The 27,169-nt window shown below is 36.3% G+C and overlaps 1 protein-coding gene across 1 annotated transcript; it reads left to right on the plus strand.

Annotated features, from left to right (window-relative positions):
* Positions 1 to 10,603: 10,603 nt before the first annotated feature.
* On the plus strand, positions 10,604 to 13,872 carry SUCNR1 (succinate receptor 1). Its single transcript, XM_060010091.1, has 2 exons — positions 10,604 to 10,665; positions 12,919 to 13,872. The coding sequence occupies exons 1-2, from the start codon at positions 10,606 to 10,608 to the stop codon at positions 13,870 to 13,872; spliced, it is 1,014 nt and encodes a 337-aa protein (XP_059866074.1). The 5' UTR covers positions 10,604 to 10,605.
* The last annotated feature ends 13,297 nt before the right edge of the window (positions 13,873 to 27,169 follow it).

A 27,169-nucleotide genomic window follows, 5' to 3' on the forward strand; every position in this document is an offset into this window, starting at 1 on the left:
TTGTGGCTCAAGGGCTCTAGAGCTCAGGCTCAGTAGTTGTGGTGCACGGGCTTAATTGCTCCACGGGCATGTGGGATCTTCCAGGACCAGGGCCCGAACCTGTGTCCCCTGCATTGGCAGGTGGATTCTGAACCACTGTGCCACCAGGGAAGTCCCAGTTGTCATTAATTTTTTTTTTTTTTTTTTTGCAGTATGTGGGCCTCTCACAGTTGTGGCCTCTCCCGTTGCGGGCACAGGCTCCGGACGCGCAGGCTCAGTGGCCACGGCTCACGGGCCCAGCCGCTCCGTGGCACGTGGGATCTTCCCGGACCGGGGCACGAACCTGTGTCCCCTGCATCGGCAGGATGACTCTCAACCACTGCGCCACCAGGGAAGCCCCCTGTCATTAATCTTTGATCTTTGATTCAATCTGTGGTGTACATCAAAAGTATTGTCATTCTGTATTGGAGGCAATCAAGAATTAGAGCAGGTTTGAATCAAAATACATAGGTTTAGCTCAGGTCCCTCTCCTTACTGATTCTGTGATCTCGAGAAAGTTAATTAACCTCTCTGAGCCTCAGTGTTTTTTAATCTGTAAAGTGAGAAATTTTTAGAAATAATAAACAACCTCGGAGGATCTTTATAAGTATTCAATACATAAAGGTGCTTAGTGCAATACCTGGCACATCACAAGAATTCAACAAATTATAGAGACATTATTTCATATAAATATGCATTTATGAGTATACTTGTATTTCATGTATATATATACTTTTAAGTATATAATATAGGTAAATAAATACATATGTGTGTATACTTATAAAATATATTTTTTAGGTTTCTGAGTTTTGAGTTCTTGTATATCAGAGAAAGGGAAATACTTGGCTAGGAGGACTGGCTGCAATAATTTCTTTTGGGGCTTCTGTCTGTCACTGCCAATTGAACATTCAACTTTTATGGCATTCATATTAAATTACTACTGCCTGCACAATTAGGAACTTTTTCAGCATCATCCCAATGCTTCAAATCAAGCAGACTGAGTGTTTACTTGAGTATAAATCTAATATAATCCTCAGAAAAAGCCAGGTGTGTTTCCTGTTTGAAGTGGTGGTTATGTGTTTCCAGGTGTTATGCAGAGCATTGATTGGGATGCATAAATTGTCTTCTATTGAGGTTATCTTACTTAACTGCCACCTCTCTCCCTAATCCCTAGCTACCTGATGTATTTTTTATATGTCTCTTGTTTTTAATCACTGAAAATAAAATGGGAAATACCTTAAGCTCTAGTATCCCTTTTGATAGTACACTGACAGCATATATTCAGCTTTGCCTCCAAAATTTCAGTTTTATAGTTCCCTCAAATTTGTTGAAAACAGCTGTTTAGCTATTATATGCCCAATACAGAATTTGCCAAAATTTGCGAATTTGAAAAATGAAGAAAAAAGAGAAGCAATTGTAAACCCAACACAAACAGTGCTTTACCTTTTCTTATTATTTAAATATGCAAATGAACATGGAAATAATGAGTGTTTCTCTGTTGTTTTGCTAGTGAATGGAATAATTTCAACAGCAGTCTTTTTAAAACCTATATGTGAAATGTGTTTCCCATGAAATGAGTCATTTGTTTTGTGTCTAAACTTCTCAGGAAATTCGCTTACATGAACATCTGACTTGGAGGCTTGACTGAAGAAATTTCTCCTGGACTTTTGAATTATTAATCTTGGCTGCATGATATGCAAATCAGTCTGCACTAACTACGGCCAGCAGCACAGCACTGGGTCAGAAGCTGTGTCAAGTGGCTGGTAAAGAATTTCTGTCAAGGGATCAGGGCCTTCTGACACAATGGTAAGCTCTGATGCAACTTATGTTGTCAGGTATATAAAGTAATGCTAGACCTCCCAATAGTTAAGGGTTTCTTTTAAAAGTGTCCTGTGAACAATTAAGGTTTTAAGTAATGTTTCAATGAACTGTCTGAACTGTCATTTGTAAGTACATGTAGAACAGCAAAAGAAAGGAAGTCATAGTTGTTTCCTCATTTATTTTTTACCAAATTTTGTCTTGTTTTAATTGCCAAATACTAAATTTATTTTATTATTTTAATAAAATAATTTATTTTATTAATTTTATTTCATTAATAAATATTAAATTTATTGTATTAAATTTAATACTAAATTTATTTTATTACCAAATACTAAATTTATTTTATTAAGTACTAAATTTACTTTATAATTTATTTTATAAATTTTATTAAATTAATTTTATTAAATTAATTTTATTTACTAATGTCTTGGTAACTGATATTTCAACAAAAAGAGTAATTGGATTTACTTAAATACATATAACTACTTATAGAATGTAATTTAAAGTTTCTAAATCAGATGAAAGAATCTAGTCTATAATATTTGCATGTTCAGAAAATAATGTGTTAGAGGAAATTTTAAGACATTCCAGAAATGAAATTTAGCATTTATGTTTGTAAAAATTACATTATTCAAGAATATATATAGTTCACCAAGGAAAAAAAGAAAATTGCAGAAACTATTGCTATTACACCTTTCAGAACTTTTAATAATTGGTGAAGTACTTTTAAAGAACTTCATTAACACACAAGTTGATACCATACTATCACTTTTTAATATCTTGATTTCTGGTGTAATTTTTGGAATATATAAAAATATATTAAAAACGAAGTCATCAATATTAAATGATGGTATATTTTTAGTGTAAATATTTTCATTCAGTTTATCAATGAAAAATTAATTTGTTTATAAATTACTCATTGCTATATAAACTTGTAGTTAAGAATTAAAATTTTATAAATGTTCTTTGTTTAATTGTGATGATTATAAGAAAAAGCAGTTTAAAAGCTAACAGACTATCAAACATATTTTTAAAGTTAAGTTTTAAAAATGTTCATTTTTAAAAGGCTGAATACAATTAAAGTGAAAGAAACATTATTCCTAAATTAAAAATGAGAACTACTGATCTGCTTATGTAAGTAAGTTGAATATTATTTATAGTTTAATACCTCTAACAGGTTTGGATATATTTTTATAAATATAATTAAAGAATTCACTTTAATTGCCAATATCTAAAGGAAAAAACTGTTAAAAATAATTAATCCAAATCAGCTATAACCTATTTATTATGATTTCTATTTCCTAAAAATTAAAAATATAACCACTACAAAGCAGGAGAGAAATATTAATTTTTCATGAGAGAAGTTCCTCTTCAACAGGAATTTTGGTTAAAGGACTAGCTTACTTCATCAATTTGTAGAATTGTGATGGCCACACTAAAAACACATGCAGCTACAAATATCATCCAATTTGAAATCTAAAAACTGTGGGTCCTGGTGAGGTTAAATTGGTTTGCAAATATTAGACAAGCTTACCTTTATAAAACCACAAATTACTAATATTGGACTTAGAAAAATTATTTTAAGAATGAAATAAATGTATCAAAAAAGCAGATTATAAAACATCATAAAGAGTATAATATCATTTTTGTAAAGATAGATTCAAGTATATATCAAAGTGTAGGAGGGTATCCAAATATTAAGAATGGTTGGTTATAAAAATTTTTGATTTTTTTTTTTTGTGCCTATCTGCTTTTTCTGAGTGAGTGTTACATAATAACAGGTGTTTTTAAAAGTTATTCTTTAAAAAATGAATGAAGCAACCACTCGAAGCAGGACAATGGTTAGTCATTCACTTCCCTTATTCTAGTTGTGGTGTTCTTTATCCCTGCTACCTCCCTTAATCTCTCAATCCCAGTGGATGGCTCAAAAGCAGAAGAATTCTCTGTGGCATCAACATGGCCCCTACCTGCCCGAGTGGTAGCTATTGGTAATCTGGCTTCTAGTTATACAAGTCTTCATGGATGTATTTTTCTTCTATGGCAGACAAAGCTTTAGGCTACACATAAGTTACTGACATAAGTCAGTACATTTAAGAACTGACTAGGCAGAAAGATAAGAATTATGACTAGAAAAGGAGGAAATACGAAAATGAAACAAGTAAGTTTCTTGTCATAATGAGACTTCCTATTGTCTTAATATTCATTTGAGTGTGTGCATCAGAGTTTTGAGTATTCCCAAAATAGAGTTGCCTAGAACTGAGCCTTGAGAAACTCCAATATTTACAACTTGGGCAAAGAAGGATTAGACCATAAAAGAGTCTACAGAGAGAGGAAGGAGGACAAGGAGATTGCCATGTCATAGAAGGCAAGGAAGGGAGAACTTCCAGAAATGGTGGAATGGGAAGTTGCTGGGAATAGAGTAAAAAATAATATTGAAAAATTACCAGTGAGCTAGAAACTAAAGCCTATTATTATTTTTTAAAAGACCATTGACCTTCAGCTGTATTCCTAAGAATTTTTAATATTGTACATGCTGATCTGCAGAAAAAAATAGGAAGTCCAGATAAACCAAAAGGAGAAAGGACACAATAAAAATTATCTGGAATCTCATCACTAGGGATAAAAGTATTAATACTTTGGTACATGTCCTAAGCTTTCTAAGGTTTATTAATTTCAGATGTAAATTTCTAATTTTTTTGTTAATTTTAATTTAAAAAATTGATCTTAGAAGATATATATATCAAATTTTACCTTCTACAACAATATGTCTAAATCACAGCTATCACTACTCCAGTTGCCAGTTTTGAATATTTGTCATACTATATGCAGCATCATCTTTTATAGGGAAATAGAGCAAGGAGCTTAATTTGGTGGATTTACTACTTATCTGACCTTGGAGGAAACATTTATAAAGATGTTTTGTAAACAGTCAAGTGTTTATATTCCTCTTTCCACTGAGCAAGCATTTACAGACCATCTACTTACCTGGTAGTCACTGTACCAGGTGTAAAAGGTAAACTGTGAGTAAGATAAAGTTGTGAGAAATGCTAAGAGCAAGATAAGTATACAATGTGGCGGTGAGGGGGTGCTAATTAGACTAGGGCGTCAGAGATCCTATCTTGGGAAACCCACACTGACACTGAGGTCTGAAAGAATTGTAGATGTAAGACAGAGTATGTGATGGAGCAAGGATCATAGGGGGAATATGTCAGAGAAAAATTCAATGAACTGAACATTAGGAAAGTTGTCTGTGCATTCAAAGAGCAGGAAGAAAGATGAGAAAGGAGGAGAATAATACCAGGTGAGGCTGAAGTGGAGTCCAGGAGCCAGACCATGCAGGCCTTGAAGTCTCATTAAAAATTTTGGACTTTATTCCTTAGACAGTAAAAAATTATTGAAACGTTTTGGTTGAGTAGAGTAATATGATTGGAATTTTGATTGTAGTTTTTTTTAAGATTGTTTAGCTATCATGTTGAAGGTAGATTAAAAGAGGGCCAGAGAAGATGTGAGGAGACCATGGAAGGATATGGTATAGTCCAAGATGATAGTAGCCTGGATTAGAATGGTGATGAAGGAGATGGAGCAATAGTGGTGAATTGGAGAAATATCCAGACATTATAGTCAACGAGACATGGATAGTTTAGTTGTTATTGGAGGTGAGCAACAGATGACTTCAAGGATGTTGCTTGGATATCTGAGGTGACCACCTGGGTAAATGGTGTGGCCATTCACTGAGTTAGGTGGAGGTACAGCAAGACTGAGAAGGAAGTTGGAGAGCTTATATAGGATTTCTGGAGGTAGAGGTACTTCTGAGAGATCAATCCGTGGTAATAAGTATAAACCAGTAGAGCTTATAAGACAGGTCTGTGCTGGGATAAACATTGAGAGGTTGATATGTGGATGGTCATTAAAGAGAGAAAGTGGATGAGATCATCCGGGCAGAGCCTAGATAAAGAAGGAGTTCAATACTGATCCATTAGAGATATACATTAGAGATCACTTTTTGTGTCGTACATTCTCTGGGTTTGGATGATGCATAATGACAAGTATCCACCATTCCAGCATCATACAAAATAGCTTCACTGCCCTAAAAATCCTTTGTGCTCCACCTAATCATCCTTCCCTCCCTCCCCCTAAACCCCTGGTAACCCCTGATCTTTTTATTATCCTTATAGTTTTACGTTTTCCAGAATGTCAAAGAGTTGGAATCACAGAATATAACCTTTACAGATTGGCTTCTTTCACTTGGTAATATGCATTTAAGGTTCCTCCACATCTTTTCATGGCTTGCTAGCTCATTTCTAGAAATTCGGCCACCACATGGCCTCTGACTGAGGTCTCTCCCCATTAATCCATTCTGCTCTCAGACTAATCTTAAAATACCACTTTCATCACCACCTAGTGGTTCCCTGTTGCCTGTCTCAGCAAGTCTAAACAATTTGCTTCACTTTTTATGATCTTTTTATTTATTTATATATTTATTTATTTATATATTTATTTATTTATTAAGCTCTTTATTGGAGTATAATTGCTTTACAATGGTGTGTTAGTTTCTGCTTTATAACAACGAGAATCAGCTATACATATACATATATCCCCATATCTCCTCCCTCTTGCGTCTCCCTCCCACCTTCCCTATCCCACCCCAGGTGGTCATAAAGCACTGAGCTGATCTCCCTGTGCTATGCAGCTGCTTCCCACTAGCTACCTGTTTTACATTTGGTAGTATATAGAATTCCGTGCAACTCTATCGCTTCGTCCCAGCTTACCCTTTCTCCTCTCTGTGTCCTCAAGTCCATTCTCTACGTCTGCGTCTTTATTCCTGTCCTGCAACCTTGTCTTGTTCCTGATCTCAGTGGAAATGGTATCAGTATTTCCCATTGAGAATGATGTTGGCTGTGGGTTTGTCATATATGCCCTTTATTATGTTGAGGTAAGTTCCCTCTATGCCTACTTTCTGGAGGGTTTTTATCATAAATGGTGTTGAATTTTGTCAAAAGATTTTTCTGCATCTATTGAGATTATCATATGGTTTTTTTCCTTCGATTTATTAATATGGTGTATCACATTGATTGATTTGCCTATATTGAAGAATCCTTACATTCTTGGGATATACCCCACTTGATCATGGTGTATGATCCTTTTAATGTGCTGCTGGATTCTGTTTGCTAGTATTTTATTGAGGATTTTTGCGTCTATATTCATCAGTGATATTGGTCTGTAGCTTTCTTTCTTTGTGACATCTTTGTCTGGTTTTGGTATCAGGGTGATGGTGGTCTTGTAGAATGAGTTTGGGAGTGTTCCTCCCTCTACTATATTTTGGAAGAGTTTGAGAAGGATAGGTGTTAGCTCTTCTCTAAATGTTTAATAGAATTTGCCTGTGAAGCCATCTGGTCCTGAGCTTTTTTTTTGTTGGAAGATTTTTAGTCACAGTTGCAATTTCAGTGCTTGTGATTGGTCTGTTTATATTTTCTATTTCTTTCTGCTTCAGTCTCAGATGGTTGTGCATTTCTAAGAATTTGTCCATTTCTTCCAGGTTGTCGATTGTATTGGCATATAGTTGCTTGTAGTAATCTCTCATGATCCTTTGTATTTCTGCAGTGTCAGTTGTTACTTCTTTTCATATCTAATTTTATTGATTTGAGTCTTCTCCCTTTTTTTCTTGATGAGTCTGGCTAATGGTTTATCAATTTTGTTTATCTTCTCAAAAAACCAGCTTTTAGATTTATTAATCACTGCTATTTTTTCCTTCATTTCTTTTTCATTTATTTCTGATGTGATCTTTATGATTTCTTTCCTTCTGCTAACTTAGGGGTTTTTTGTTCTTCTTTCTCTAATTGATTTAGGTGTAAATTTAGGTTGTTTATTTGAGATGTTTCTTGTTTCTTGAGGTGGGATTGTACTGCCATAAACTTCCCTCTTAGAACTGCTTTTGCTGCATCCTGTAGGTTTTAGGTTGTCTTGTTTTCACTGTCATTTTTTTCTAGGTATTTTTTGATTTCTCCAGTGATGTCTTGGTTATTAAGTAGTGTATTGTTTAGCCTCCATGTGTTTGTATGTTTTACAGATTTTTTCCTGTAATTGAAATCTCGTCTCATGGTGTTGTGGTCGGAAAAGATACTTGATACGATTTCAATTTTCTTAAATTTACCAAGGCTTGATTTGTGACCCAAGATATGATCTATCCTGGAAAATGGTCCATGAACACCTGAGAAGAAAGTGTATTCTGTTGTTTTGGATGGAATGTCCTATAACTATCAATTAACTCCACCTTGTTTAATATATCATTTAAAGCTTGTGTTTCCATATTTATTTTCACTTTGGATGATCTGTCCATTGGTGAATGTGGGGTGTTAAAGTCCCCTACTATGATTGTGTTACTGTCGATTTCCCCTTTTACGGCTGTTAGCATTTGCCTTATGTATTGAGGTGCTCCTATTGAGTGCCTAAATATTTACCATTGTTATATCTTCTTGGATTGATTCCTTGATCATTATGTAGTGTCCTTCTCTGTCTCTTGTAATAGTCTTTATTTTAAAGTCTATTTAGCCTGATATGAGAATTGCTACTCCAGCTTTCTTTTGATGTCCATTTGCATGGAATATCTTTTAAAAGCCCTTCACTTTCAGTCTGTATGTGTCCCTAGGTCTGAAGTGGGTCTCTTGTAGACAGCATATATATGGGTCTAGGTTTTGTATCCATTCAGCTAGTCTATGTCTTTTGGTTGTAGAGCTTAATCCATTTACATTTAGGTAATTATCAATGTGTATGTTCCAATTACCATTTTCTTAATTGTTTTGGGTTTGTTATTGTAGGTCTTTTCCTTCTCTTGTGTTTCCTGCCTAGAGAAGTTCCTTTAGCATTTGTTGTGAAGCTGGTTTGGTGATGCTGAATTCTCTTAGCTTTTGTTTGTCTGTAAAGATTTTAATTTCTCCATCAAATCTGAATGAGATCCTTGCTGGGTAGAGTAATTTTGGTTGTATATTTTTCCCTCTCATTACTTTAAATATGTCCTGCCACTCCCTTCTGGCTTACAGAGTTTCTGCTGAGAGATCAGCTGTTAACCTTATGGGGATTCCCTTGTGTGTTATTTGTTGTTTTTCCCTTGCTGCTTTTAATATGTTTTCTTTGTAATTTTTGACAGTTTGATTAATATGTGTCTTGGAGTATTTCTCCTTGGATTTATCCTGTATGAGACTCTCTGTGCTTCCTGGACTTATTTCCTTTCCCATACTAGGGAAGTTTTCAACTATAATCTCTTCAAATATTTTCTCAGTCCCTTTCTTTTTCTCCTCTTCTTCTGGGACCCCTATAATTCAAATGTTGGTGCATTTAATGTTGTCCCAGAGGGAAGGGCACGGATGCGGGGCGGGCCTGCAGCGGCAGAGGCCTGCATGACGTTGCAGCAGCCTGAGGCTCACCGTGCGTTCTCCTGCGGAAGTTGTCCCTGGATCCCGGGACCCTGGCAGTGGTGGGCTGCACAGGCTCCCCGGAGGGGAGGTGTGGATAGTGACCTGTGCTTGCACACAGGCTTCTTGGTGGTGGCAGCAGAAGCCTTAGCATCTCATGCCCGTCTCTGGGGTCTGCGCTGATAGCCGCTGCTCGCACCTTTCTCTGGAACTTGTTTAGGCGGTGCTCTGAATGCCCTCTCCTCGCGCACCCCAAAACAATGGTCTCTTGCCTCTTCGGCAGCTCCAGACCTTTTCCCGGACTCCCTCCCAGCTAGCCGTGGTGCACTGGCCCCCTTCAGGCTGTGTTCATGCAGCCAACCCCAGTCCTATCCCTGGGATCCGACCTCCGAAGCCCGAGCCTCAGCTCCCAGCCCCGCACGCCCTGGCGGGTGAGCAGACAAGCTTCTCGGGCTGGTGAGTGCCGGTCGGCACCGATCCTCTGTGTGGGAATCTCTCCGCTTTGCCCTCTGCACCACTGTTGCTGCGCTCTCTTCCACAGCTCCGAAGCTTCCCCCCTCCGCCACCCGCAGTCTCCACCCGTGAAGGGCCTTCTAGTGCGGGGAAACCTTTCCTCCTTCACAGCTCCCTCCCACTGGTGCAGGTCTCGTCCCTATTCTTTTGTCTCTGTTTATTCTTTTTTTCTTTTGCCCTACCCAGGTACGTGGGGAGTTTCTTGCCTTTTGGGAGGTCTGAGGTTTTCTGCCAGCGTTCAGTAGGTGTTCTGTAGGAGGTGTTCCACGTGTAGATGTATTTCTGATGTATTTATGGGGAGGAAGGTGATCACTACGTCTTACTCTTCCACCATCTTGAAGGTCTCCTATGTCTTGTTTTTAAGACTGACAAGATGAGACTGTCTAAATGCTGATCAAAAGGATGCAGTTGAGGTGGGGAAGCTGAAGAGACAGTAAAGAGACAAGACGGATAACGTGTAGGAATCTTGAGAATTTGGGAATGAGTTGGATCTGGAGTAAGCCCAGAGGAATAGATATTCTCTGTTGTCACAGGAAGGAAGGAGGAGAGGACAGTAACGGAGGAAGGAACCAGAGAGTGGACACCCAGTGGACGGGCTCTGTCTCAGGGATTTGTAGGCAAAACTCATCCATGATGAGTAGGACAGAGGTTTAAAAAAATTGGAAAGGTATGACAATTAAAAATGTAATAAGTCGCGGGCAATGTGAGAGAGCAGTAGAATCACATAACGTCAAACACAGAGTGAAACCAATTTGCTTGGTTCTTCAGCATCGTTCAATGTGTCTGCTGCCTGAGGAAGTTCCGATCTAGCTTCTTCTAGTGTTGGACTTTGTGGCAGGTTGCCATGGAAAGCCTTGAGGAGAGGAATTTAGAGGAATCTCAGAGGAATTTAGGATGTTTTAAAGTAAGTGATTAAAAATAACTTATCAAAATATTGCATTTATCATATCTACAATTCCATGAATTATTTTTGTAAATAAAACACTCTCAAAGTAGCAGCGATCTTGGGAACTCCCTAGCAGTCCAGTGGTTAGGACTCGGTGCTTTCACCTGAGGGGAGCTCGGATCAATCCCTGGTTGAGGAACTAAGATTCCGGAAGCCTCGTGGCACAGCCAAAAAAAAAAAAAGTAGCAGTGATCTTCAACTGAAATAAAACATTTGAATTTGACAAAAATCAATAAAAGTTCTCCAGATGCCTTCATTACAGAAAATTCTGCTCAATGTTTGCATGCGTCCCAGAAGAGGCAGTTCAGATGCATTTGTTCTTATTTTGCTCTATTTACCAAAATACTATACTAAGAGAATCATTTGATTGCAACTAACACTCTGAGGCCTATTTGATAGGAAATTTTTAGAAAATTTTATTTTCAACCTTGCTTGTTTCTTACTAGAAATAAGTAGGATTTAATATTTCAAAATGGCAATCCAGTACATTTTTAAGAAATTCAATTCTTTAAATAGTCTATCCGACCACAAATAATCTTGCCTCTTTAAAGAGAGAAAGTGGCAGATGAGCAAGACTTTTGAAGTTTGAATGAATCAGATTGCTTATTTTCATGGCCCCTATTCAGAAGGGGCTATGATTGTGGTCTATTACTAAATGTATGACCTTTCAAGACTCACTGACTTTGTGTATAAAGTGAAAGTAATAACAATCCCCAGTCCCTTATGTCACTGTATTAAATGAGATCATCCTCGGAAAGTGGTGAGCACAGTGCCTAGTACACTATAAGTTTTCAGTAAATAGTGGCCACTGGTATTGTTATTACTAATATTTTCAGCTTCATATTTTAAATTTTTAAAATCATGTTTTAACACTGGAGTTGTACAGATTCTATTAAATGTTAAGAATACTATTTTGAGCACTATATTTGTTGCTAGGTCTGCCATAACAAAATGTTTTGGACTGGGTGGCTTAAACAACAGAAACTTATTTTCTCACAGTTCTAGAGGGTAGAAATCCGAGATCAAGGTGTTGGCAGGTTTGGTTTCTCTTGAGGCCTCTTTCTTTGGCTTGCAGATGGCTGTCTTCTGACTATGTCCTCACATGGCCTTTCCTCTATGTGCATGCATCCCTGCCGTCTCTTTCTCATCATATATGGACACAAATATATATGATCTCATGTAACCTTAATTACTTCTTTTAAGGTCCAGCTCCAAATATGGTTAAATTCTGAGGTACTGGGCTTTGGGGCCTCACCATAGGAATTTGTGGGGAGCACAGTCCATCCCGTAACAAGCATGCTGAAGTATGTAGTGAAGGATCACTGCGTGTGGTGCAATAGGCTGAAGGTCAAATTCTGGCTCTGGCATTTGGTGACCTGTGATTAGTAATTTAATTCTTCAACCCAGGTTGTTCTCATGTCTAGTAGGATGGAAGTGGGATTGAGATAAATGGATTCTTCTGAAAATTAGAGATAATATTTGTGATGTGCTGGGCATATATCATGTCAATAAATATGTTGTCTTGTTGCAAAAAATTTTTAAAAACTGGCGTTGTGTTTTATAAACTTAAAACAACAAGCATAATCCTTTGTCAATATGAAAACATAATCAAAGCTATTAATATTGCAAGACTAGAGTTATAAGAATTCCTGTTTCCTCTTCTAGGTTATGGTTCAACTAAATTTAACTCAGAGGATTTGTTGAACAACTGTGATATGCTAGGGACCACAGTCAATCCTGAAGACACACATTGAACTTGACTCTTCACTTACTTCACTGCACTTTCTCTTGGCCTCCTTGTGTTTGTCAAGTCCTCTATGCATGTTTCCACGTCTGCGCCTTTGCATGTGCTTTTCTTTATGTTTGATACTCTTTATCATTATCTGATATGCACTTATTTATTTCCTGATTTTTCCCGAGAGTATAAATTATTTGAGATGAGGAGCTTTGTTTTACTCATGGCTGTCATCCCGTGTCTAGCACATAGTTCAAAGGAACTCAATAAATATTTGTTGAAATAATATATTAGTGATATATATGTACATGATTATGTTTGTATACATATGCACTCCTTACTAACGTAACCAACTCTCTGCAGTTCAACTTTTAAGTGTTATTTGATGATGATGTTGATGCTGCTGAAGTTCTGCAGTTTTATCTTCAGTCGTAGTCTAGTGATTCATCCTTATATTTTCTCTCTCTCTTCTTTAGGCATGGAATGCAACTTGTGAAAACTGGCAGGCAGTGGAGGCTGCTCTGGAAAAGTACTACCTTTCCATTTTTTACGGGTTTGAGTTTATTGTAGGAATCCTTGGGAATACTGCTGTTGTTTTTGGCTACATCTTCTGCCTGAAGAACTGGAACAGCAGTAACATCTATCTCTTTAATCTCTCTATCTGTGACTTGGCTTTTTTGTGTACCCTCCCCATGCTGATGAGACAATATGCCCAGGGAAAATGGACATATGGGGATGTGCTCTGCATAAGCAACCGATATGTACTACATGCTAACCTCTACACCAGCATTCTTTTCCTCACTTTTATCAGCATTGATCGATACATGCTCATGAAGTATCCGTTCCGGGAACACTTCCTACAAAAGAAAAAGTTTGCTGTTTTAATCTCTTCGGCCATTTGGGGTTTAGTAACCTTAGAGCTCCTGCCCATGCTTTCTCTTATAAATCCTGTTGTAGCTTCCAAACACACCAACTGTACTGATTATGCAAGTTCTGGAGACCCCAGTAACGTCCTCATTTACAGCATATGTCTAACCTTCTTGGGGTTCCTCATTCCTCTTTTTGTGATGTGCTTCTTTTATTTCAAGATTGGTGTCTTCCTGAAGCATAGGAGCAGGCAGCTCTCTACTGCTTTGCCCCTTGAGAAGCCTCTCACCTTAATCATCATGGCAGTTGTGATCTTCTCCGTGCTTTTTACTCCCTATCACATCATGCGAAACGTGAGGATTGCTTCACGCTGGGGGATCTGGAAGCAGACCCCATGCACTAAGGCCACCATCAACTCCTTGTACATTGTGACTCGGCCGTTGGCCTTTCTGAACAGTGTCATCAACCCTGTCTTCTATTTCTTTATGGGAGATCATTTCAGGGAGATGCTGATGGATAAACTGAGATACCTCTTCAAGTTCCTTACATCCTTCAGAAGATGAGCTCATGGACTAACATTTTCATTCAGGGAAAACTGAGGTGCTTGTGTAACAGATTGTTTTACACAAGCAGCTATAGGCCAGTTAGCGTTTGATAACTCACAGACGTAAATCAGAGAGGGTCACAGATTTGACCCTGTTTTAAAGGCATGTTGGACACAGGGTGTGTGAAAAGGAGAGGATGGGAAGTATTTATTGGTTTCTTGACCTAAGCATTGAAAGCAGTCGGACTAGCACCGTCTAATGTTTGAGCACGTAAGTCCAAAATTCTAGGTGTTATAAGACCTTCTCAATCAGTGTACAAGGAACAGAAGCTGGATGAAGCAGCAAGTTGCCTGTGTTTAATCACTGGTCAGATTGTAAAAAAGACAATTTTGTTGGCACCATTCTGTATGTTATTCATACAATCTTATAACTTTGTGTGAGAACCAAGTAATAGAAGATTGGTCATATGCTATTAAATACTGTTGCTAGAAGTGCTCTTGAGCATATTTAGAGTAAACAGTAACAACATGAGTAGAAAGCAATATAACGAGTTCAAGGATGCCTATATTTCTTTATATTGATCATGAATTGGGGTCAAGTTGTAATTTTAAGCCCTTTTTTATTGTATGGTTTTTAGTGAAAAGAATCCTATAAAATAAAAAGAGCTGGTTTAATAAAGAGAGCAATATGAGACGGTTTAATAAGAGAGAGACATATTTGAGCTTGGATCTCAGGAGACTTGGGTATAAATGATTTTATGCGAGTGCTAGAGAGAGATACCAAGGATAACTGCAAAAATTCCAAAGTCATAGAACAAAGCACCTACCAGGAAACCCAAAGCAAGACAAAAAAAACAAAACAAAACAAAAGTGAGCACACTGTTTTTATAATGAGTGTGCCATCTGGCATTTTATGATCACAATTTGATTGTCAGTGCATGGAAATATATTAAGTTCATTAGCCTTCCTGATCTTGATTAAGTAGTAAACTTTAAAATATATTAATAACATAAAACCAGCAAGTAAGAGGAAATGAAATGGTAAGACCAAAATTTGTTGGGTTATTTTCCCTTTCAGAAGGAAAAAAAAATCACGGTTTTTCCACCTCCCCACACACACTTTTTTTTTTTTTTGGTAAGCAATGGGATCATTTACAAGGACAACTTTATCTTGAGAAAGTGACTCACATCTTCAATGAGACATTTCCATAGAACATTACCTAAGACCATTGGAGGGAATGTTCTAAACAAAATGCACTATATGAACTTGCAGAATATATGGAACATTTATGTATATATCAATATAGATTATCTCAGGAGGGCTACTTAGACACCATTCCATGCCACAAAACAAATTTAGGGGAAAAAAATGAGTGCTGCATTAGCTATCTGAAGTCAAAAAGTATCACATAATAACTCACTTATTGCATGTAATAAAATGTGTGCATGGCTACATGTGTATGCTCTTTTCCTTGAGGCCATTAGCTGTAATGTGAAGGATAAAATAAGCATTATGAGAGCAAAGACATAAAATTCCATTGTCCTTCCTGTTTTGAGATACTCTGGTAATATTATATTCTGACATTCCAAAAACCCAAAATATTCCCATTGAAATACTGTAAAAACACATTACCCACAAAGGATTTGTTTTCCTACCTAACATTAGGCTTTAAAATATTTTTTCATGCTTTGTCTTTATTATTAATATTTTTAAAATGTCAATGTAATTTTACAACTGCCTGATAGTTAATCTTCTGAATTTTTTCATCAGAAAAGGCTGCAGAAAGGGTCTTAGGAAAGAAATATTTGCTTACCTGAAAATATTAGCAGATAAGCTTAGCAACATATAATTTAATTGCAATTTGTATTTTATGCATTGGTTTTCATTTGGAAAGATGAAATTCAATTTGCCTCACACCTATTCCAAGAAGTGGCAGGGGTAGACTCTTTTTAATAGTACAGTGAAATATTTTGTGAAACTATAAGCTCTTACATATATCTTTTAACCAAAATGTTAAGTAATTTTATAGCACATTTATCTTTTGTTTTGCTCAAATCTGTCACGTGGTAACTTAATCCTTAACAGACTAAAGAGACCTGCACTGAAATTATAAGAGCCACTCCATTTGCCTTTTGTACTAGGTGATTACAATCACAAACAATAAATAATGGAAATCCTTTTGCATTTGTGGTTTTCAAAGGAAATACTGTTGGATTTTTGTATCTTGTCTTTTATTGGCTCCCTAGTATCTTCGGCATCATGTCTAAACTACTCGGTCCAGCATTTTTCAGTCTGGACCCACCTATTCTTTGCACATTCTCTCTCGTTGCTTTTGTCACAAATTATACCCTCCAGCCAAAGATAGCTACTTCATTTCATTATATTTAGAACTTTCTTTACTGGGTACACCTGGATGCTCACCCTTGTTTTTTCATGCCCACATATAAAAAAAATCTAAGCCTTTATTAAGATCCATCTTATCTGTCACGTCATCTTAAAGCCTTACTTTTAGATCTTCTCCTCCCAAAATCTGGAAATAAATCTGCCTACCTCTAGGGCTTCAGACTACTTTTGAGTACTGTTTTTATAAAACACATTATTTTGGGCCTTATATTATAGTTGTTCAGATTCAAGTCAACTCTTAGGTCTGCTAATGGAAAAACCATATGTAACTTTTTAATTTAATTTTTGTTGTCTTCATAGCACCGAACAAGGTACATTTTAAACGATTCTTCATTATGAATGAATATCTTATAGAACAAATTTGAATTCAATGCTCCTTTTAAGGGTGCATATCAAGCTATTTTCTGTCATCACTACTTTTATAATGAATGCTATTTTATATGAAGGATAGAGTGTCTATATACAAATACATGTGCCAGCCGCCATTGCCCTGTCCCTTATATTTTCCTCTATAGTTTTTAGCATAGTTTTAATGAATGCTTAAGATCTGTGCCTGCTAGTTCCAAATCTGGGTCATGCTGAAGTTGGTCTCCATTGATTGCCTTTTCTCTTTAAGTTCTTTAAGTATGGGTGACAATTTCCTGTTTCTTCCCATCTAATAAATTTAACTATACTCTGAGCACTGTGAATAACACCTTGTGGAGACTCTGGATTCTGTTACGTTTCATTGAAAAGTACTGATATTTTGTTTCATGGCTGAACTCAAACTCTAAACTCTGCAATCTCAGTTCAGCTATTTTAGCCAGCTTAGAAACTAAGCTGTTTAGAATCTACCCAGCATATCCATAATTCAGAGGTCAGCTAGAGACTTGAGCAGAGTTTATACACAAGATGTATATAAACTCGTCTGTAGGATCTTCCCCCACTTACTTTCCAGATGCTGAGTTCATCCTGAACTTGTCCTTTGCTTTCTCACGCCAGATAGACACAACAGGTTTCTTTCTGGATTTTAACAACCCTGCGTTGCCTGACAAGGACCTGCACCCACGCCACAAGCTGTTTAAAAAGAAAGATCTTCACACACTTAACCTTGGAATATCATGCTATTTTGAAACTTGAGTAATATAATATCCATTGGTGACAGTGGTTGTTCCCAGATGCCAGATCTAAGTGGAAGTACTCATCAAGAGCACAGTGGTTAGTCAGATCTCTTGGGTTCAGCAATCCAACCAGGATGCCATGAAAAAGGATCTGCAACAGAAGAGGAGAAGGAAACATGAGCATGGGTATAAATGAGACATATTCCAGGGACCTTACAAAAATACATACCTGGGCAGGATTTTAGACATACTGAGTAGGTAGAGTACAATCAAGAAAAAGCATTATTATTTTATGATTCTATTTGTACTCCCAAATTGGTGGACCTGGAGAAAGTCTTGGCATACATATACAAATTTTCTATATAGAGAGATAAATATATACATATTTAATACATGTAACAGGAAAGTAAACTCATGACATCAATCATGCAATCACTTAGTTCCTATGAGACATTTTCTCATTAAACTTTGTCTATACCAGGAGACTGATGAGACTTAAACTGAAATGTGCCTTGGATGCTAAACACATTTAAAATAAAAATAAAAATCATATTATGTATTATGTAAACAGGTAGAATCATGTGGCAGCTTGCCACTTGTATAAAAAATACTTATTCAACAAATATTTCCAGTGTTTGCCAGAAATTTTGTCGTTGGTTAAGCTATGAATAACAAATATTTCTTGCCTTCAATTAGGTCCTGGTCTTATAAGGAAAACAGACACATAAACAGACAGGAGTAAGTACAGGGCAAAAATAGAGATGTGCCCAAAGTGCTAAAAGTGCATGGAATCATTCTGTCACAGTAGGTTGGGGAATGATTTGGGGGTGACACCAATCCTGCTGAGGGCTGCCATGTGGAGGGGGGTGGGTGTGGGGAGGGCAACAGAAGGGGTGAGGCATAAAGGCATATGCCTGGAAGGTAGACATTTGCAGGCAAACCCCATGAGGGATCAATTCTTGTCTAAGTGTGCATTTTTAGATGAGACGGTCAGTAGTGTCTTTCTGGAAGTAGAGAAACCATACATGTATGCAAAGCTGTTCAGCTTGCAATGCAGTGTACATGGAACCATTCAAGAGCTCTCCAACTAGGACTTTTCCTAAAAGGGTTATTTTAGGGAGGCTTAAACAAAGACAGAAAATAAAATTTACTAAACAGTTAAATTATTAATTTGACATACTTTTTCCTGCTCTCTTTCTTTCACTGCTCTACCAGCTTTGTCACTCTTACCCCAGCCTCCTCTTTCTTCAATATTGGTCTTCTCAGCTCCCTCTTCTTTTTCACTCTTTCCCTCCAGAAAATTTCATTGATTTATGTCTTATCTCTGAGCTTAAATTGATTCCTGTGCCACCTCTACAGGGAAATTTGATTTTATCTTCAAATCTTATTTCAAGATTTTATAAATACCCTGTCAATAAAGAGACATATTTTAGAAATATTGGTATCATATTAATTATGGCATCAAATAATTAAATCAATGAGATGGAGTGTCACAATTTATCTATTTATAGCAATGTTTCTCAAGATACATAAAAAGAGGATTGAGATCAACATTACCTGCAAATCTCTCAAAATATATTTTTTTTAATTTGTGAAAAATTTCATGCCCCTTCTGAGGTAAAAGAATCGCTTTGAATGTCTGTTCATTCTCAGAGAACCTCCAGTGTGCAGCCTCAAAATGTTAATACAACAGTATAGAAATATCTACCCCAGTATCAATTATAGAAAGCAACCTCATTTTGTAACTATGGTTTCCTTTATAGAGATCACAGATAAAATATTCAGTATGCAGCACACATCATTTTTTGATTTATCAGTCTAGGTGCAATTATCAGTAAAATTTATATTGCTTAGAAATAGTTTCTAATCTTTTTACTAATTATTGTTTATAATTACTTACAAAAAGGAGGAATTTTGTTTTGGTCTTGTCACTAACTACCCAGAGCTTTAGTACCCATTACTCTATTTCTGAGTCACATAGTTCAAAACAGTTATTGGGAAACCCCATGATTTAATTTAGACAGCGTTTAAATGTTTTAAAATATTGTTAAATCAGTCTGACACAAATAAATCAATTAAATAAAATAAATAAATAAAAGACCATACCCAGTACCACGGTTTACTAATATTTTCAAGGTTGTGGGCAGGCAAGGGGCATAAGCAAAGCAGGGAATGCTCTGGAACATTGAGAGCACCTCCCCAGGTCCTTCCTTCTCCCAGTGGAAAAGCCCTCTGACCCAAAGTATTGGATAAGGTATCTAAGAAAGTTTGCAAGGCACTTTAGATTGCCATACATAGATGTTGTGTGTCCTAGATAGTTATAGCATATGTTACATTTCACAGGAAGCCATGCTTCATAAAGCCAGATTCTAGCTTTATTCATCAATATGTCAATCCTAAACCATGGGAATTCTGCTAAAAAATATTCCATAGATAAGCACTCTCTTATGAATAGCATTAGTCTATTTTCCAGGAGGCCCAATCACCATGTTTACAAAATTAGACCAGGTCGTCGCTAGCCTTTTTCTTTCCTAGGTGACTCTCCACTTACCAGAACAGGAGAGAATGAATCATAGGCATCTGTTTGAAATCTTTTCTTCCCAATCCCTGCTAGGTGATTTGAAAAGGAGTTGTGGAGTGCCCTGACTGTTGTTTTCAAATTCGGTTCCAGTACATTCCTGTTTAGTCAGTTACAGTTTGTAAATATCACCAAACCTGTGTTCAGTTATCAATAGTATAAACTTTTCATACTCAAATCACATATGGAATCAAGTAAGAGTCAAAAATCTAATTTATTTTCAAATCAGCATTACTTAAATAATTTCTACTGCACAAAATACTTCTGAGTAATTTGTTAGAACATTGCACTATTTTATGATTGCTTTTATTGTTGTTTAAGGACTTATGATACAGACTCAATGAGTTGGGAAGAAATATCAGTTCTAAATGTTTGCCTATTAATTAAGAAAAGCACTATTCAGTTCTAAATGTTTGCCTAGTAATTAGGAAAAGCGCTTAAAAATTTTTTTCATCTGTTTTTTCACATGATTGGAAGGTATAGTGAGCTTTTGTAGAGTAATGAAGATGAAGCTGATAAAAGGATACCTAAAGGGCTTATGTAACCTTCAAATATATTGTAAGTGATAAATATCTTGAAATCTAGATAAATAAAATGAAGAGCTAAATAACCTCAATAACATCATATCATTAAGCAAAAGTGTGAAGTGTTAGGACAATCTTGGAAACAGAATAAAAGTTTGTAAATTTGGCAGTAATTTGGTTATGTAGAGTATGGGTAAGAAAAGGGGTTTAGAACTTTATTTTTTATTGCATCCAGTAACTGTGATATGTTGAAAAGACAAATGATCATTCATTTTGCTGAATCACTGAATAATCACTAAATAGGTGATTGTAGATATATTCTGTTTATAGAATTGAAATCGTTTTCTTGGGAAACATCAGTCATTTATATTTTTAGCATGTGTTACTCAAAAGTTTTTCAGAAAGAATAAACATACTTGGTTTGTTATCTGGCCTTTCACAATTCAGAATTACTTCATTTTTAAGAAATCCTACTTCCCTAAGATGGTACTTAAAACTATTTATATACCTAAGTATGCTTAGCAAATATTTGTTCATGATTCTATGGTCTACAAATAATGACAAAAGACATCGAGTATTTGTTTTTTAATTATTCTGAAATTTTTAACTCTTTATGTCGGAACAAAAACAACAGTAAAATGAACTCCCAATGTTCCTGTCACGTAGCTACAATGTTTATCAACTTATGGAAGACCCTGTTTTATAAGTACCCTCACCTTTATCATATTGAAGTAAATGCCAGGCATCATATCATTTAATCCATAAATGTTAATATTTATCTCTAAAAGATAAAAACTTATTTTTAAAAGTTATAAGTATATCGTAGAATGGGTTACTGATCTCATGTTTTCACTCCTACTTTATTATAGAATTACCCATTTATGACCTTTACCATGTGGCTTTACAGTTCCACCTCTGTGGACAGAGTTTGTGTCCTCACCTGTAGATGTTGAACTTGGCCATGAAAATAGCTTGAAATGTTAGTGCTCATGACACCAGCAAAGACTGCATAGTGCTGTGTGATTAAGTCTGACCTCTGTGCTCCTGTCATCTGTCTCTAAAAAAACATGAGATCTAGGGAGACTGAGAAACTCATGGGACATATTTGAACACAAGCCCCATAGCCTGAGGCAGAACTGTCCAGACAATGCACAAATATTGGGGAAAGAGAAAGAAATATGTGTTGAAATTTGAGATTTAGATGTAATTATTGCATCTAAAATTATTTAACAGTATTTTTTTTACTATCATTGAATATCAAATATCCAGTTTTAAAATTTCCAATTCTGTCAAAAAATGTGATATATATCATAAAGTGTATAATGTATACATATACACAGTAAGTGTATAATGTGTATATGTGTGTGTATACACACATATATACACACGCGTATGTATATATATATATAATATAGTATATGTGTGTAAAACAAATTCTTTTTTACTTTTAAAATTAAAATTACACATTGTAATTGATTAATGTCTCTAAAATCTGTAGGCATCTTCTCTGTATCTTTTATTTTATTATAATTTATTTGTTGAATAAATTAGGTTACTCATTCTGTAGATTTTCCTGTGGTCTGCATCTTGCCGACTACAACCTGTGACTGCCATTTAACGTGTTCCTCTGATTACTGAGTTTCTTATAAATTGGATTTTGAATCTGGAGCCTTAATCAGTTTGCTGCTCATTTTTACTTGGATGCTTTTGCAAGACTACTTCATAAATGCTGTTTTGTTCTTTCATCAAGAGGTCTGGTTCTCTCTATACTGTGATGATAGAGGCCACTGATCATGAATGAATACATTCACTAATTGTTTGGAGAATTGAAATATGGTGATATCTAAGTCTAATATTCTTTCTTTACTTATTAACTACAACACTTCTATAAAGAGGCGCATTACACATCTACTATATGGTTACCCAGGAGTAGCCAAATACATATAGAAGAGAAAGGATAAATGCTTGTTCTTTTCCTTTATTTACCAGTTTTAAAAATAATAAGCTGGTTTACTAGCATCCTCCAATATTGAGCTATAAGCTTTTTTTAAGCTATTATTAGGAACTCATAGATTTAAACTATGTGATATGTTTAAATTTATTATAGTTATATCCTTGTTTATGGCCAAATTGTCCCTTATTTGACCACTGAGAAATTCCTCAAGTGGGCTCCTGAGTACTTTTGGTATGTTTTTTTTTTTTAAGATTTTTTGTTTTTGATGTGGACCATTTTTGGGAAGTCTTTATTGAATTTTTTACCACATTGCTTCTGTTTTAATTTTTTGGCCATGAGGCATGTGGGATCTTAGCTCCTCAACCAGGGATCGAACCCGCACCCCCTGCATTTGAAGGTGAAGTCCTAACCACTGGACCACCAGGGAAGTCCTGGTATGATTTTTTTTATGTCTTTGATAGTTTCCTTGCTATTTGGTATGCCCATCTTGCACATTTCGTACCAATAGAATCAGCCATTTTCCCAAGGAACTCTCATTATTTTTAGTGAGACATAATATTTCAACTGAGCGCTAATTGTGTATTTCTTCTAGGTTGCTTATTTTTTCAGAAATTTTCAGTGGACAATATTTTTAAGGTAAAATATTAAAAAAATGTTTAAGATAAAATACTTCATGAGTTTATACTGTCTTCTTTCTCCCATGCCACGAATCCTGATTCTTAATAACATGATAAACTTAAATATCATATAATTTTCTTTTTTTCCAGCTTATACACAAGTCCCAGATTGTCAATATCAATACTACCACAAATAGTATGATTTCTAAAATCATTTTAAGATATACATTTTACTTTGTTGTTATTTTTGTCCTTAAAATATACCTACTAAAGATGTATAATCTATTACTACATTTTAATGTCAGTTTTGGAATAGTTTCTCTCAGCATAGTTATATCAACAACTGGATACACTTTTAGGTTCATTCTTTGCATTTTAGTATAAGCATATATGGTAAATAGTCTCCAAAGATGGCCTCCATCAGTTCTTTTCTTAATTGACAAATGTGGTACTCTCCTCTTGAGAGGTGGAATTCATTTCCCCACACCCTGAATCTGGGTTGGTCTTGTGATGCTTTGACCAGCAAAGGTGATTTCCTGGAAATTCTGAGCCCCAGACTTAAGAGAACTGACAGCCTCTGCTTTCTGCTTTCTTCTTGTAACTCAGCCATAAGGCTTGAGGAGGTTCAAGAAGTCTTGATGATAGACCCATCTGGAGAAGGTCAAGACCTCTGCTGAGAGTCTCAGCTAAGGCCCCTGCAAATGGCAAGCAACTATGTGAATGGAGCCATTTTGGACTCTCCGTCTCTTCCAGCACCCCAGCTCTAGAGCCTGTTCTTCCCTGTTTTTTTGTAAAGTAAATTTTAAAATTGTCATATACTTCCTGAGATCTCCTGGCTTTGCCCTCTGACCCACCCATTCCTTTTATAAGGAATCTTCTCTTTCCTTTATTCCCATTGACACTGTCCTCAATTTGGATTTGATGTCCAGAAGTTTCCCATCAGAGTAGGACTTTATCCTAGAAGACAGCTTCAGTTGATTAATTAAAAAAAAAAAATTCATAGGACCATGAATTGTGCCAGCAACCCCACACCTGACTGTGGACCACTTGTGCTATATGTTATATCAGAGAGACTTGGATAATAATAGTTTTGCTACTTAACAGCTATGTGAATTTGCACAAGTTTCTTAGTATCACTAAATCTCAGTTTGCTTTTCTACAAAATGAGGAAAATAATGGTCTTTTGGGCACTTCCCTGATGACGCAGTGGTTAAGAATCCACCTGACAATGCAGGGGACAGGGGTTTGATCCCCGGCCCGGGAAGATCCCACATGCTACGGAGCATCAAAGCCCCCGTGCCTAGAGCCTGTGCTCTGCAACAAGAGAAGCCACCGCAATGAGAAGCCCGCTCACTGCAATGAAGAGTAGCCCCTGATCACCACAGCTAAAGAAAGCCTGCGTGCAGCAACGAAGACTCAACGCAGCCAATAAATAAATAAATGCCTTTTGCCCCATAGAATTATTGTAATGGAGACAGTGCACGATGCACCTAATGCACTTAACACAGTGAATGACACATAATGAGCACTCTGCAACTTTCACAAAATGTATTAATTAGAAGTGATTTCAAATGTCTCTATGACATTTTAGTCTTAAAATCTAAGATTAAACCACACCTAGGAACAGTACGAAAAACGAAAGTAATTATTTTTCTTTCTTCACATGTTGACACATTGAACACTTTCATCAAAGAAGGCCAAGAATAGCAGGAGAAACATTCTATGTAAAACAATAATTATCAATGTAGTTATTGTTATCATTGAGCACCTATGTTGTGTCTAGTATTATGCATACACTCACATTTAATCCCTAATGCAATTTTTAAGTTAGGTATTACCACTTCCATCTCTCTGAGGCATTAAAGAGGGATCTAATAAACTTCCCAGGTTAAGCACATGGAAATTTGATGTCCACCCAATATGACTCCAAAGGATTCCATGCTGTTCTTATACAAGCAACAGTGGAAGGAACTTAGCTTCAAGAAAAGGGAAACTCAGCCTAACACGGGGGAAAGGAATAGACATGGATGCTATTCACAAATATTTGAATAATTTTCACAAGGAGGAGAAACTATATTTAGTCTGTGATGCTTTCTAGGGCTGGACTTGTCTAGTGGTTAGAAGGGAATTGAGATTCAGTTCCAGAAAAGAACCAACTTTCTTTCCTATGACTGTCTGAAAATTGGCTGCCTTGAAAAGTAATATGTTCACCTTCACTGGCTATGCCCTGTGTTGTCGGAGGTACTATATAGAGTGTGCATGTCTTACATGGGCCAGAAAAACCACTGGGTTTCCTCCTACTTGGAGATTCTATGACTGGAGGTACTGCTCCAAGCATAACAGAGTCCTAGAAAAAAAAATTAATCCTAACCTTCAGGCACCTGAGGTTCGTTTGGACAGTCATACAAAAAAAAAATCACTCTCCTAAAAAGCTGAAAAGTATTCTATTTTATGTTCAAATCGCCACTGATCTCCTATTCAGAGTTCCTCTACACCATTTAAAATTATACAGATGGACTATAAACTAACAGAGTGCTTACTATTTACAGGATCTAGTGGTTCAATTGTCCACATGTATTAAATCATTGATTCCTCTTAACAAACTCATAAGATAGGTATTATTATCTTCATTATACAGATGAGGACACTAAGGCACATCAAGGGTAAATATCCTGCCAAGGGTTACTGAGTTAGTAACTGATGAAGAAAGGATTTGAACCTTAATAGTCTGACTCCAGAATCCATACTCCTGCCATGCACTGGAGGTGATGATGATAATAAAAGAATTAATATTAGCTACCAAGAGCCAAATATTTTCTGTTTATGGAGCTAAATCCTATACTCTGCTCATGATACTCATTTTCTTCTTTAATCTTATCCACAACCCTAGCAGATACAGCTGAGCAGTCTATTTCACAGCATAGTTATGTATCTTGTCTCCACAAATGGTTGGCGGATGAAGGATTTGAGCCCAGGCATGCATAATTCCAAAACCCCTAACCTTAAATACTGTGCTCTCCATATAATTTTGGGCAGCTATGGTCTACCCGCCCCATGTCATTATTTTCTTTTGGTGTGGTCCAACTATACTTTGTTTTCTCTCTCCTAGGAAAACCTGCTTCAGATGTTCATTCATGCTGGTGTAATGAACTGGCAACCCCCAGGAAAATCAGCACGTATGAGTTTGAGCAGTGACTCTGCCTCATGGGATCACTCACACCACCCTCCTCTGGTTCTCTCTTAAGCAACTTTGTACCAATTACTGGGTGACATTCATTACCTCTCAGGGAGAGTTATTCACATTAATTAGAGTTCAAAACTCTAACCTGAAAGGAAAACAAAGATGGTGTGAGATTTTAGGCATGAGTTAATTTCTTATTATATTTTCCTAAAACCATAGAATTTATAGCAGGTTAGCATTTAGACAATTTATTATATATAAATCTGGCTCTGACTACAGAATTCCTTTTCACTGCTATCTTAAGACAATGATATTTGTTAAATCTCTCTACTCATTTTTCCTTTTCATCAACCTTTAGCAATCTGTTTTTAATAGCCAATGGTTAGTCAAGTAAATTTAAAGGTCCACTATCCTGATGTTGCAATTCATGAAAAACAGTAAAAGAAAATAGAGTTCTCATTTCTTTCCTAGGGTAATTCCAGAGACCCAGGTACTGATGAGTCCTTACAGAGACTGGTGGCCAACAAAACCATCACCCCTGTGTCAGCCCTGCTAAGCACATTAATAAGGAATAGCGCTGATAAGGCTTTCTGTTTTAGCTTTTAATATTTTTGTCTTTTACCAAAAACTGATGTTGAGTAATAACCAGTTGTTGACAAAATCTTTCTTCCTGATTTCCTTTGCTACATTAACTCTTCAAGGTCGTGACTAATGATTTCCTCATGACCCTGAGTTTCCTGGACTTGTATTCAGAGCAATTAAACAGGTAGTTCTACACATATCTCAGAATCTCAGTGAATAAAACTGTGTCAGTTGACAGTGCCAAAGATTATGAATGAAATTTATAAGGAATATAAAAAATGTGAATATATAAACATATTTCTGCCATCTGTGTTCCTAGATGAAGTAACGCCACAGGCAATTCTATTCAAAGTGGAATACAAATGCAATCTGAATTA

This window comes from Delphinus delphis, chromosome 4 (genome assembly GCF_949987515.2).
Source record: "Delphinus delphis chromosome 4, mDelDel1.2, whole genome shotgun sequence".
Lineage (NCBI taxonomy): Eukaryota > Metazoa > Chordata > Mammalia > Artiodactyla > Delphinidae > Delphinus > Delphinus delphis.